General features: G+C 36.3%; 1 protein-coding gene across 1 annotated transcript; it reads left to right on the top strand.

The window, feature by feature from the left end:
• Positions 1-16: 16 nt before the first annotated feature.
• On the top strand, positions 17-4683 carry LOC306700507 (meprin A subunit beta-like; the record flags this gene model as incomplete). Its single annotated transcript, XM_079165538.1, has 10 exons — positions 17-107; positions 331-448; positions 733-914; positions 1218-1436; positions 2459-2617; positions 3275-3505; positions 3615-4052; positions 4149-4202; positions 4305-4478; positions 4646-4683. The coding sequence occupies 10 exons, from the start codon at positions 17-19 to the stop codon at positions 4681-4683; spliced, it is 1704 nt and encodes a 567-aa protein (XP_079021664.1).
• Positions 4684-13302: the final 8619 nt, after the last annotated feature.

Raw genomic sequence — 13302 nt, 5'->3', positions numbered from 1 at the left:
ACCAAATACATTTCTTATGAATCAGTCACCGAACTCAAGGAGTGCAATTCTTGATGAGAGCAGACTGTGGACATCTCCAGTACCATATGTTTTGGAAAAAGACCTAGGTAAATATATTTTCTCCTGTATAATAACCCCGAATATTAGTCAGTGTTAAAAAAAAAACTTCCACTGGAAGGCTTTTGTCACATAGAGTAGGAGCCGCATAGCAGCAGAACATTGACGTGAACAAAACTATTGAACCTGATCTGAGCAAGAATAACTCATCCATACTTACATTGTCATTTTTTTGGTTCTTCCTTATTACACAACTACCATGCACATTGGAAGAGATGAATGCTAAAGGAGTCATCATGAAAGCCTTTGACCAGTTCAGGTTGAAGTCATGCATTGACTTCAAACCAAGGGACTCTGAAGACTATTACATTTCTGTCAAAAAGTTAGACGGGTATGTATTGTAGGTTTTCTTAATTTTTATGTTTTTTTTGTCCTTCTCTTTCTTGTTTGCTACTTTTGTCCATAACAAGCAACTCAACATTTGTGCCGCTAATACTTGCCCATATCTCACAGTATGTAACAGAGCTTTTGAGATTTATTATTGTTTCTGCACATTTGATGAATATAATCTTTTTTCTTTTTCTAATACGCACAGATGTGAATTGAACTTGCTCTTCGTACAGTATGCTTTGATAAATGAGACCCCTGGTTGATGAGTGCCGTTTCCTGTTTTAGATGTTTTTCATCTGTTGGGCAAAGAAAAAAGAAGAAAGGACAGGTCGTTTCCATTGGGAGATTTTGTGATGAGGTTTCCACCGTTGAACATGAGTTCCTCCATGCGTTGGGCTTCTACCATGAACAATCCAGATATGACAGAGACAACTATGTGAATATTGCATTCGAGAACATCAAAGAAGGTTGTATTAAGACTATCCATATAACATTCCAGTTCTTTATATGTGTCATGCCAAAACACGTTTTTTGATGTGAAAACTACATTAATAAATTAAATTAAAGGAAAAATAGTCTTTACATTATTCCAAAAATACCTGAAAACAACAATTAACTAACAATTAACAATGCAAGTATGTTTTAATTTCTTCTCATTTTATTGTCAAATCAATGATTTGTGAATTATGCTTTAACCATCTTCGCTGCTCTCAAGGTCTTTTTTAATACTGTATGCTTTCATTGAAGGTTGGCTTTCATGTGTCATCTAGGTTTTGAGAATAATTTTCGAAAACAAAGCAACGAAACCAGCACCACCCAGGGAGTCCCGTACGACTACTGGTCAGTGATGCACTATGGAAAAAATGCATTCAATAATGGCAATGGATCAACAATTATCACCAAAGACCCAACATTTCAGGATGTTATCGGTCAAAGATGGGAAATGAGTCCCAGTGATGTTCTGGAGCTGAACCTCCTCTACAAATGCAGTAAGTGTTTGGAGTTTAAAGGGACCCACCAATATTTATTCTGACTACAAAATCAGTCAACTCAGTGTGAACGTAATACACAGAAAAGTAATTGTTTGCAAACAGTCTCCTGTTTCAACTCAGGAACTTATCCTGTGTTTCAACCAGAGTAGTCAGAGTCTAAATTGCCTTCCAAAATGACTAATATACACGTTTTATTGATCTGGCCCCATAATCAACAGCTGAATATTGTTTGTCAGTACTTAATAAAATAGCAAAAAATTGCCTTTATAATAAGACAATTTGTATGCCCATTTTCCAATTTGTCACCTCTGTGGTTAAGGTTTGAAGCAGGTTTAGGCAACTAAAACTACTTGGTTAAGGTTAGAGAAAGATTGTGGTCACGGTTAACCAAAACCAACGAAAGAGACTCCCATCCGCTCCGACTTCACTCCCAAGAGGTTTTGCAGTGCACGAAAACATCAAGGTTTTTTCATCCTTGGACCTGACAGACAACAGCCATTATTCAAAAAGCCACAAGAAGTCCTAGTCAAGGAAATGCACAGACACTGGTCATTTTTACAGGTTTATACAAGATTTCCAAAAAACAACCAATACTATTGTTTTTTACTGCCCTTGCAGCAGTTGCAAGGCATGTATTTGACTAATATTACACATTCGGCCAATTACAATAGTTCCTAAATAGAAAAACCTCAGTGGCAGGAATTGTTGAGGAAACTGTGGCCCAAAATATATAATGCTTAATGCAAAAATTAGATGAGAAGATCAATATCGTTAAATGGAATGCTACAACTGGTTACTGGTTAGTGAACAGGGCAAAACCACTAGCCTGGTATTGTTACAATACAACCCTGAACTAACGCTACACTACACTAACACTTACTACCTACAAAACTGGTTAAAATTCAACTATAACCGATGCTTCTTCTGCAGACTTTGACACAGAATCTTTTACATTTTTATTTGATATCCTAAAGCTAATTAATAATCACTAATCCTGTGTTGTTCGTTTACCTCTACAGACTCCAGCATTGCATTCAAGATGTACTGCGGCTTCTCTAATGGGACCATGTGTCAAATGAATCGCTGTTCACAGGGTGGCAGTGGCTGGGAAATGGTAACACATGTTTCCGGTGGTCCAAGGTCTGACCACACCAATTTATCAAGTGGAGGGGATCATGGTAAGGTTTCTAAATTTAAAGTTTAATGCAATACAATTGTTGAGGTTCCATGACAGGTCGTTAAGGCATTGACCATGAACCACAATATTCCCTGTTCCTATCCAGCTGTGCCCCTCCTGTATGTCAAAGCTCCTCAAAGTTCTCCATGTTCCCCACCCATCGCATAGTTATAACATGTTGGATACGCACAGACAGGCGAAAACACACACTCCGACTCTTGCGGATGCGCTAAGCATTAATCACGTTTTTGACATCGCTGTATTCAGAGCCATCGGTATGGACATGGACATTGTAGCTGCTGCGGTAGTGTTATACATGTTGAACTAAATCAAAGAACCCTTATGATGATTGACTGCAAACAAAACCATACACATTTTATTCTAGATCTGGACACAAAAAGGATCGATTACAGGTATCGTGTGACTGGAGACATTTTGATACTACTTGGTACTTCATTATTTCGGTCGATACCTGAAATGTATTAAGTACCAATGGCCAGCCCTACATTTAAACAGATTTTTACCAACAAAAAAAAAAGAAATGGCTTTGAAGAAAGTCTTACGTAAATCTTGCTGTTATATCATTTATTGAAATGATTGAGCTTATATGTAGATATGACATTTGAAGGCCCATCATAACACATTTACAACGTTCTAGGTCATGATGCAGGTTACTTCATGCATGCCAGCACAGCATCAGGTCAAGAAGGAGACTCAGCCTGGCTAGAGACCCACAAAATGAGACACAATAGGGAGTGTCATGTCCAGTGTCTCCAGTTCTACTATTACCACAGTGGACACAAGTCAGACCACCTCAACATCTGGATCAGAGAGTTTCAAGATGAATGGGACCTCTCAGGAACACGCCGCCTCATGGGACAGATCACTGGTAATCTCAAACTGTAGACTCAAACTCAAATGTTTGAAAGCTATACCTCATACTGCACGTATTAATATTGAAGTAATGTAATTAAGTCATCCCGAAACTTTTCCTCCAGGTCCACCAACATCTTACTGGCAGCTCAAGCATGTTTCCCTGAATGTCACCAAGCACTTCCAGGTGGAGTTTGAGGTTCGTAAAGGAGCAGGAAACTCTTCAGGTGGCTTCTCAATCGACGACATCAATCTGTCCGAGACCGATTGTCCACATGTTACCATGCAGATCGATGATTTTGAGAATACTAGGTCAACCACTCTATACAGTCCACGGCAGTATTCCAGTGGAGGCTATGCCTACAGGGTTGGGATTGCGCTGGCCAGGCGATCTTTCGGACTGTTTGTGCAACTCTTGTCTGGTGAATATGATGACAAGCTGGAGTGGCCTTGCCCACAAAGGCAGACAACCTTTAAAATGCTGGATCAGAACCCTAACATCCAGCTGCAGATGTCCAAGCAAAGGAGTATCACCAGTGATCTAAGCACATCCAGTATCAATGGTAAGTTTAAAAAAAAACATAAAGAAATCCTTGAATGAAAAGTCACCACTTTAGCACACTATATGTTACTTTTTTAGACTTGTGACATACTTACAGGTACCTACATAACATTTGACCATCCTAAGCATTTGGAGTGGGGGCACGCGGACAGTAGGAGCCAGGGATTGAACTGCCAGACTTTGGGTTAAGAGACGACTCGTTCAAAATGCCACCCCATTTGCCCTTAATGATCTATTTGCTTTCTATAAACAGGTAGCTATCAATGGGATAATCCTCGTATGATTGGAACTCCATACGTAGATGAGAAAAATGAGACCATTTTTGTCGGACCTCCGCTTGGCAAACGTTTCTTTGCCTATTACGAAGATATGAAATCCAGAGACTTCATCAAGGGAGGAAGTGCAATTTTTGTGTTCAGCTTCCAAGGTAGGTTGATAAAAACTGTTTTTACTGCTTAACTTGACTGTATCGCTGCTCTGCTTGGAATTCTACAACAAATTAGTTTTAAATATTTCTTTACACCTAACATGAAGTTTTGTTGTACATGATTACTGAAACTTTCTTCTTTTGTTAGATATCTCTCCTCTCGTTAGTGGAAATACTCTACCATGTCCTAAAGTGGAACCAGTGAAGATTAGACACCCTCCTAGATATCAGGATAATGGCCCATGCTCATCACGGTGGGACATTATGTGATCAATTAAGTACATTTTTAGCACTGAATACAACTATTATGTTAAACAATAATTAAATAAAGAATTAAGATTTTAATATATCTTTTCTGATATGCAATTCATAGGATCTTACCCACCACCCGTCCACCTCCTAATACAACAGATGACAAATGGTAATATGATTTACTATGCATGTTAATTAATTTGTTAGCTGTAAAAAAAGTTGGCTCAAAAAGCTCAATATCATGCTGTTGGGACTCTGTTACTCATCACTCTGTCAATACATGTGGCTTATTGTTACTCCAGCTGCCTTATCCTTTCATTTTGGCCAAAGTGTTTCTAGCACTAGTTATACTGGCAGTGGTAGGACTATTTGACAAGCTATACAATGACTTTTTTTAATGATATATCTTTTCTGATATGCAATTCATAGGACCTTACCCACCACCCGTCCACCTCCTAATACAACAGATGACAAATGGTAATATGATTTACTATGCATGTTAATTTGTTAGCTGTAAAAACAGTTGGCTCAAAAAGCTCAATATCATGCTGTTGGGACTCTGTTACTCATCACTGTCAATACATGTGGCTTATTGTTGGCTTATTGTTACTCCAGCTGCCTTATCCTTTCATTTTGGCCAACGTTTTTCTAGCAGCAGTGGTAGGACTATTTGACAAGCTATACCATGACTTTTTTTAATGATTTATCTTTTTGATATGCAATTCATAGGATCTTAACCACCACCCGTCCACCTCCTAATACAACAGATGACAAAAGGTAATACGATTTACTATGCATGTTAATTTGTTAGCTGTAAAAACAGTTGGCTCAAAAAGCTTAATATCATGCTGTTGGGGCTAATAGACTAGTTACATATACAGGTCTGTATATTCATAAATATATACACTACCGTTCAAATGTTTGGGGTCACTTAGAAATGTCCTTATTTCTCAAAGAAAAGCACTGTTTCTTTCAATGAAGATAACATAAAATTAATCAGAAATACATTGTTAATGTGGTTAATGAGTATTCTAGGTGGAAACGTCTGGTTTTTAATGAAATATCATAGGTGTATAGAGGCCCATTTCCAGCAACTATCACTCCAGTGTTCTAATGGTTCATTGTGTTTGCTAATCGCCTTAGAAGACTAATTGATGATTAGAAAACCCTTGAAAACAGTTATGCTGGTGAGAGAAGCTATAAAACTGGCCTTCCTTTGAGCTAGTTGAGTATCTGGAGCATCACATTTGTGGGTTCGATTATACTCTCAACATGGCCAGAAAAAGAGAACTTTCATGTGAAACTCGCCAGTCTATTCTTGTTCTTAGAAATGAAGACTATTCCATGCGAGAAATTGTGAAGAAACTGAAAATTGACACAAAATTGTCTGGGTGACCCCAAACTTTTGAACGGTAGTGTAAATGGAAAAATATTTTTGTTAATCCACTCCTTTCTTCCTGCTGCAGCGTTTTTGGCTTCTCTGCTGGGTTGGTGTGTTCTCCTGTCCTCACCCTCCTGCTAGCGTTGATGGTTTTGACACCTTGATGTACGTCTCCACCTGCGCACATCTCACTTCGGATATCACCAGTAAATTTGCCACTGGCTGAGTAATTCAGCAGTTCTTAAATTTATTCTATATTTCTTTATTTGTTTATGTGGTTATATAGTCGACTAATACAAAAAAGGTGTAATAAGTAAATAACTATTGGTGGATACTGTATTTTGGGAATAGTTGTAGAGTCACAATTATATCATCATATGTTACAATTAAGTACATGTCTGTGGTGTTTGGTGACTGTATATTTTTTTGTATTTGGATTATCTTTTCTGCATTAATCTTAAAAATGTACTTCTATTTCTTATGGTATTGCAGTCTTTCGAAGAAATAAAAGAAAGTATCACTGCTTTTATAACTGGCTAATGAAAAGGCAAGGTTGCTGTGAGCCCTTATATTTTTGTAATAATACTGTAGATTTACAGTATGATGTGGAATTGTATAGCTACAGTGGTTCTTGATTGACCAAAATAGCATATTTGATTAATAAAGAAAATGTATCTAACAAGATGGTTTTGTTTGTGGTCATAAGACAATGCTCATTGGTATTTTGGATTGGATTGTATCAGAAGTATGCAGATACCCTGGATGGAAGGTAGTCTTCTTTGACACATAAAGGTGGGAAATAAGAAACATAGGGTGTGTGTTAAATATTGTTTTTAAATGTGACTTACGTCGCAGGATATTTCTCACTCAATGAGTCAATCCCAGAAATCCCAGTTGACCAGCATTAACGTAGCACTACACCCAGCAGATATGGAGGGACATTAGCATTAATTTGGAGTGTGTCATTCTGATGAATATAAGTCAGATGTGCATTCACTGTACTCTTAGCTCTGGATTTGGTCCCGACTAAATAAATCCAATAATCTTTTTAGCCACTAAATGCTCCATCATTTTCACCAACTGGTTGCTAACTTTGTTCGTCTGATGTAATGGTCCATGCAAAAGAGAACTTGCAAAAATCTACCGGTTGAATATGTGTCCCACGTGTGTCTACACTGTAAAAAAAAACGTAAAAAAAGGTCAAATGACTGGCAGCAATGGCTGCCAAACAAAAACCGTAAAATTAAGGTAAAATATCTTAATTCAAATAAAGGGCGAAAACCATAAATTTATGGAAATTTTCATTAAAGGTTTTGCAGTAAAACACTGTTATTCTACAGATTATTCCTGTATTATTACGATCAAACACCTTCAATAGTTACTTTACTTTTAAAGTGACTTTTTTAGTTACTTTACTTTTAAAGTGACTTTTTTAGTTACTTTACTTTTTTAGTTACTTTTAAAGTTACTTTACTTTTAAAGTTACTTTTTTAGTTACTTTACCTTTAGAGTTACTTTTTTAGTTACTTTTCTTTTTTAGTTACTTTTAAAGTTACTTTACTTTTAAAGTTACTTTTTTAGTTACTTTACTTTTTTAGTTACTTTTAAAGTTACTTTACTTTTAAAGTTACTTTTTTAGTTACTTTACTTTTTAGTTACTTTACTTTTAAAGTTACTTTTTTAGTTACCATACTTTTAAAGTTACTTTACTTTTAAAGTTACTTTTTTAGTTACTTTACTTTTTATTTGAAAAACTCTTATTCCGTATCCCTGTAGTGTTGATTCAGAATAAATACTGCATTAATTACAACACCTTGCACATTTAGAAAACCAAAACTACACATATCTTTAATTTCAACCAACATATAAACAGTACAGTACACTACCTTACAGGTTTAGCAAATAGAAGTCTGTGTTCAGTGCATAATGTGCATGGCATGGGAGAAGATACATTCATCACCAGGTTGACCACAGCTGGCCGCTTCACTCCTCTGTGTCAGAGCTGTCTGCTGCGTCGGTGTTGTGGGTCAGCATGTAGTTGTCGATGGAGGGGCAGTTGTGGATGGAGTAACGCAGACGCTCAGCGAGGATGGCCTGGCTCGTGTAAGGGGGCAGGCGAAACAGGAAGAAGCAGGTCTGTGCAGTAGGGAGGCCGTTGACGGGCTGTAGGACATGATAGGGGGAAAAAGTTTAGTAGTTTGTACTATTGATATGTTTGCCCTCGTCAACAGGCTCGTTATTTCCATTAGCGATGACCTCACCCTATCAACCTTGATGATTTGGAACTTCTGTGTGATATCAGCAGGGTTGGAAGGCAACCTGGACCGGCCAGAGACGAACCGGAGGAAAAGCACTAATGTTCATCAGGCCTTATCCCACCTTTCTGTCCTGCTGTAAAACTGTCACCTTACTCTCCTGATATCAAAGCCTTTTTGTACTACTGCATATAGTTTGATTTATTTTAGGTACTGAAGTTGTAAAAGTTCCTTTTAAAAGAAAATGCCTTTTGTAAATAGTAATTACTGCAATTTAAATATTTTCCTTTATTGTTTTTATATTATGCATATAAGAACATGAAAGTGTATTTTATTACAGACATATTGTTTTTACCTTGTTTTCATCGGTCAGTTTATGTATTGGATGCTTCTGGACTTCCGTGTGTTCAGTGAATTATGTGCAAATGCAGTAAAGAAAAGAATTTAATGATGAAACCCAATTGTGTTTTTTCAGTTTGTTCTACTGGGGTTAAAGTCGAAAAACAGTCAAAAAAGTCATTCAATCAGGAGAGACTTCATTAGAATTTCACAATAATTTCACACATTGTACAAATGTGAATAGTTACTTTTTTATAGTTACGTCTTTGGCGATTGGACTCCTGAAGGAAGACAATCGATGTTGATGAAGGGAGTTGCTGCGGAGTTATAAATAGCATAGTATAGGATGTCGAAAAAAGTCATGAAAAAGTCAATGTACCATGTCGAAAAGTCATAACTTTACTTAAGTTACTTTATTTTTAAAGTTGCTTTTTTAGTTACTTTACATTTAAAGTTACTTTTTTAGTTACTTTTAAAGTTACTTTACTTTTAAAGTTACTTTTTTAGTTACTTTACTTTTAAAGTTACTTTTTTAGTTACTTTACTTTTAAAGTTACTTTACTTTTAAAGTTACTTTTTTAGTTACTTTACTTTTAAAGTTACTTTACTTTTAAAGTTACTTTTTTAGTTACTTTACTTTTAAAGTTACTTTACTTTTAAAGTTACTTTTTTAGTTACTTTATTTTTATTTGAAAAACTCTTATTCCGTATCCCTGTAGTGTTGATTCAGAGTAAGCACTGCATTAATTACAACACCTTGCACATTTGGAAAACCAAAACTACACATATCTTTAATTTCAACCAACATATAAACAGTATATATAAAAAGTTACTTTTTTAGTTACTTTACTGTTTTAGTTACTTTTAAAGTTACTTTACTTTTTTAGTTACTTTACTTTTAAAGTTACTTTTTTAGTTACTTTACTTTTTTAGTTACTTTTTTAGTTACTTTACTTTTAAAGTTACTTTTTTAGTTACTTTACTTTTAAAGTTACTTTTTTAGTTACTTTACTTTTAAAGTAACTTTTTTAGTTACTTTACTTTTAAAGTTACTTTACTTTTAAAGTTACTTTTTTAGTTACTTTATTTTTATTTGAAAAACTCTTATTCCGTATCCCTGTAGTGTTGATTCAGAATAAATACTGCATTAATTACAACACCTTGCACATTTGGAAAACCAAAACTACACATATCTTTAAATTCACCCAACATATAAACAGTACAGTACACTACCTTACAGGTTTGGCAAATAGAAGTCTGTGTTCATGGCATGGGAGAAGATACATTCATTAGGTTGACCACAGCTGGCCGCTTCACTCCTCTGTGTCGGAGCTGTCTGCTGCGTCGGTGTTGTGGGTCAGCATGTAGTTGTCGATGGAGGGGCAGTTGTGGATGGAGTAACGCAGACGCTCAGCGAGGATGGCCTGGCTCGTGTAAGGGGGCAGGCGAAACAGGAAGAAGCAGGTCTGTGCAGTAGGGAGGCCGTTGACGGGCTGTAGGACATGATAGGGGGAAAAAGTTTAGTAGTTTGTACTATTGATATGTTTGTCTATATGTCAACAGGCTCGTTATTTCCATTAGCGATGACCTCACCCTATCAACCTTGATGATTTTGAACTTCTGTGTGATATCAGCTGGGTTGGAAGGCAACCTGGTCCGGCCAGAGACGAACCGGAGGAAAAGCACTCGCTCCTCATTGGTGAACTCCTCCAGGCTACCTAATGTTCATCAGGCCTTATCCCGCCTTTCTGTCCTGCTGTAAAACTGTCACCTTACTCTCCTGATATCAAAGCCTTTTTGTACTACTGCACCTGACCTGCATATAGTTTGATTTATTTTAGGTACTGAAGTTGTAAAAGTTCCTTTTAAAAGAAAATGCCTTTTGTAAATAGTAATTACTGCAATTTAAATATTTTCCTTTATTGTTTTTATATTATGCATATAAGAACATGAAAGTGTATTTTATTACAGACATATTGTTTTTACCTTGTTTTCATCGGTCAGTTTATGTATTGGATGCTTCTGGACTTCCGTGTGTTCAGTGAATTATGTGCAAATGCAGTAAAGAAAAGAATTTAATGATGAAACCCAATTGTGTTTTTTCAGTTTGTTCTACTGGGGTTCAAGTCGAAAAACAGTCAAAAAAGTCATTCAATCAGGAGAGACTTCATTAGAATTTCACAATAATTTATTACACATTGTACAAATGTGAATAGTGCAACGTCTTTGGCGATTGGACTCCATCCTGAAGGAAGACAATCGATGTTGATGAAGGGAGTTGCTGCGGAGTTATAAACAGCATAGTATAGGATGTCGAAAAGTCATGAAAAAGTCAGTGTACCATGTCGAAAAGTCATAACTTTACTTAAGTTACTTTATTTTTAAAGTTGCTTTTTTAGTTACTTTACTTTTAAAGTTACTTTTTTAGTTACTTTACTTTTTTAGTTACTTTTAAAGTTACTTTACTTTTAAAGTTACTTTTTTAGTTACTTTACTTTTAAAGTTACTTTTTTAGTTACTTTACTTTTAAAGTTGCCTTATCCTTTCATTTTGGCCAAAGTTTTGCTAGCACTACTTATACTGGCAGTGGTAGGACTATTTGACAAGCTGTACCATGACTTTTTTTAATGATTTATCTTTTCTGATATGCAATTCATAGGACCTTACCCACCACCCGTCCACCTCCTAATACAACAGATGACAAATGGTAATACGATTTACTATGCATGTTAATTTGTTAGCTGTAAAATCAGTTGGCTCAAAAAGCTCAAAAAGCTTAGTATCATGCTGTTGGGACTCCGTTACTCATCACTCTGTCAATACATGTGGCTTATTGTTACTCCAGCTGCCATATCCTTTCAATTTGGCCAAAGTTTTGCTAGCACTACTTATACTGGCAGTGGTAGGACTATTTGACAAGCTGTACCATGACTTTTTTTAATGATTTATCTTTTCTGATATGCAATTCATAGGACCTTACCCACCACCCGTCCACCTCCTAATACAACAGATGACAAATGGTAATATGATTTACTATGCATGTTAATTTGTTAGCTGTAAAAACAGTTGGCTCAAAAAGCTTAGTATCATGCTGTTGGGACTCCGTTACTCATCAGTGTCAATACATGTGGCTTATTGTTACTCCAGCTGCCTTATCCTTTCATTTTGGCCAAAGTTTTTCTAGCACTACTTATACTGGCAGTGGTAGGACTATTTGACAAGCTGTACCATGACTTTTTTTAATGATTTATCTTTTCTGATATGCAATTCATAGGACCTTACCCACCACCCGTCCACCTCCTAATACAACAGATGACAAATGGTAATACGATTTACTATGCATGTTAATTTGTTAGCTGTAAAAACAGTTGGCTCAAAAAGCTTAATATCATGCTGTTGGGACTCTGTTACTCATCACTGTCAATACATGTGGCTTATTGTTGGCTTATTGTTACTCCAGCTGCCTTATCCTTTCATTTTGGCCAACATTTTTCTAGCAGCAGTGGTAGGACTATTTGACACGCTATACCATGACTTTTTTTAATGATTTATCTTTTTGATATGCAATTCCTAGGATCTTAACCACCACCCGTCCACCTCCTAATACAACAGATGACAAAAGGTAATACAATTTACTATGCATGTTAATTTGTTAGCTGTAAAAACAGTTGGCTCAAAAAGCTTAATATCATGCTGTTGGGGCTAATAGACTAGTTACATATACAGGTCTGTATATTCATAAATATATACACTACCGTTCAAAAGTTTGGGGTCACTTAGAAATGTCCTTATTTCTCAAAGAAAAGCACTGTTTCTTTCAATGAAGATAACATAAAATTAATCAGAAATACACTCTATACATTGTTAATGTGGTTAATGACTATTCTAGGTGGAAACGTCTGGTTTTTAATGAAATATCTACATAGGTGTATAGAGGCCCATTTCCAGCAACGATCACTCCAGTGTTCTAATGGTTCATTGTGTTTGCTAATCACCTTAGAAGACTAATTGATGATTAGAAAACCCTTGAAAACAGTTATGCTGGTGAGAGAAGCTATAAAACTGGCCTTCCTTTGAGCTAGTTGGGTATCTGGAGCATCACATTTGTGGGTTCGATTATACTCTCAACATGGCCAGAAAAAGAGAACTTTCATGTGAAACTCGCCAGTCTATTCTTGTTCTTAGAAATGAATGCTATTCCATGCGAGAAATTGTGAAGAAACTGAAAATTGACACAAAATTGTCTGGGTGACCCCAAACTTTTGAACGGTAGTGTAAATGGAAAAATATTTTTGTTAATCCACTCCTTTCTTCCTGCTGCAGCGTTTTTGGCTTCTCTGCCGGTTTGGTGTGTTCTCCTGTCCTCACCCTCCTGCTAGCATTGATGGTTTTGACACCTTGATGTACGTCTCCACCTGCGCACATCTCACTTCGGATATCACCAGTAAATTTGCCACTGGCTGAGTAATTCAGCAGTTCTTAAATTTATTCTAGATTTCTTTATTTGTTTATGTGGTTATATAGTCGACTAATACAAAAAAGGTGTAATAAGTAAATAACTATTGGTGGATACTGTATTTTGGGAATAGTTGTAGAG

This window comes from Pholis gunnellus (genome assembly GCF_910591455.1).
Source record: "Pholis gunnellus genome assembly, chromosome: 8".
Taxonomy (NCBI): Eukaryota; Metazoa; Chordata; class Actinopteri; order Perciformes; family Pholidae; genus Pholis; species Pholis gunnellus.
The sequence above is the reverse complement of the archived record's forward strand: the minus strand, read 5'-3'. Positions and strand labels throughout refer to the sequence as shown.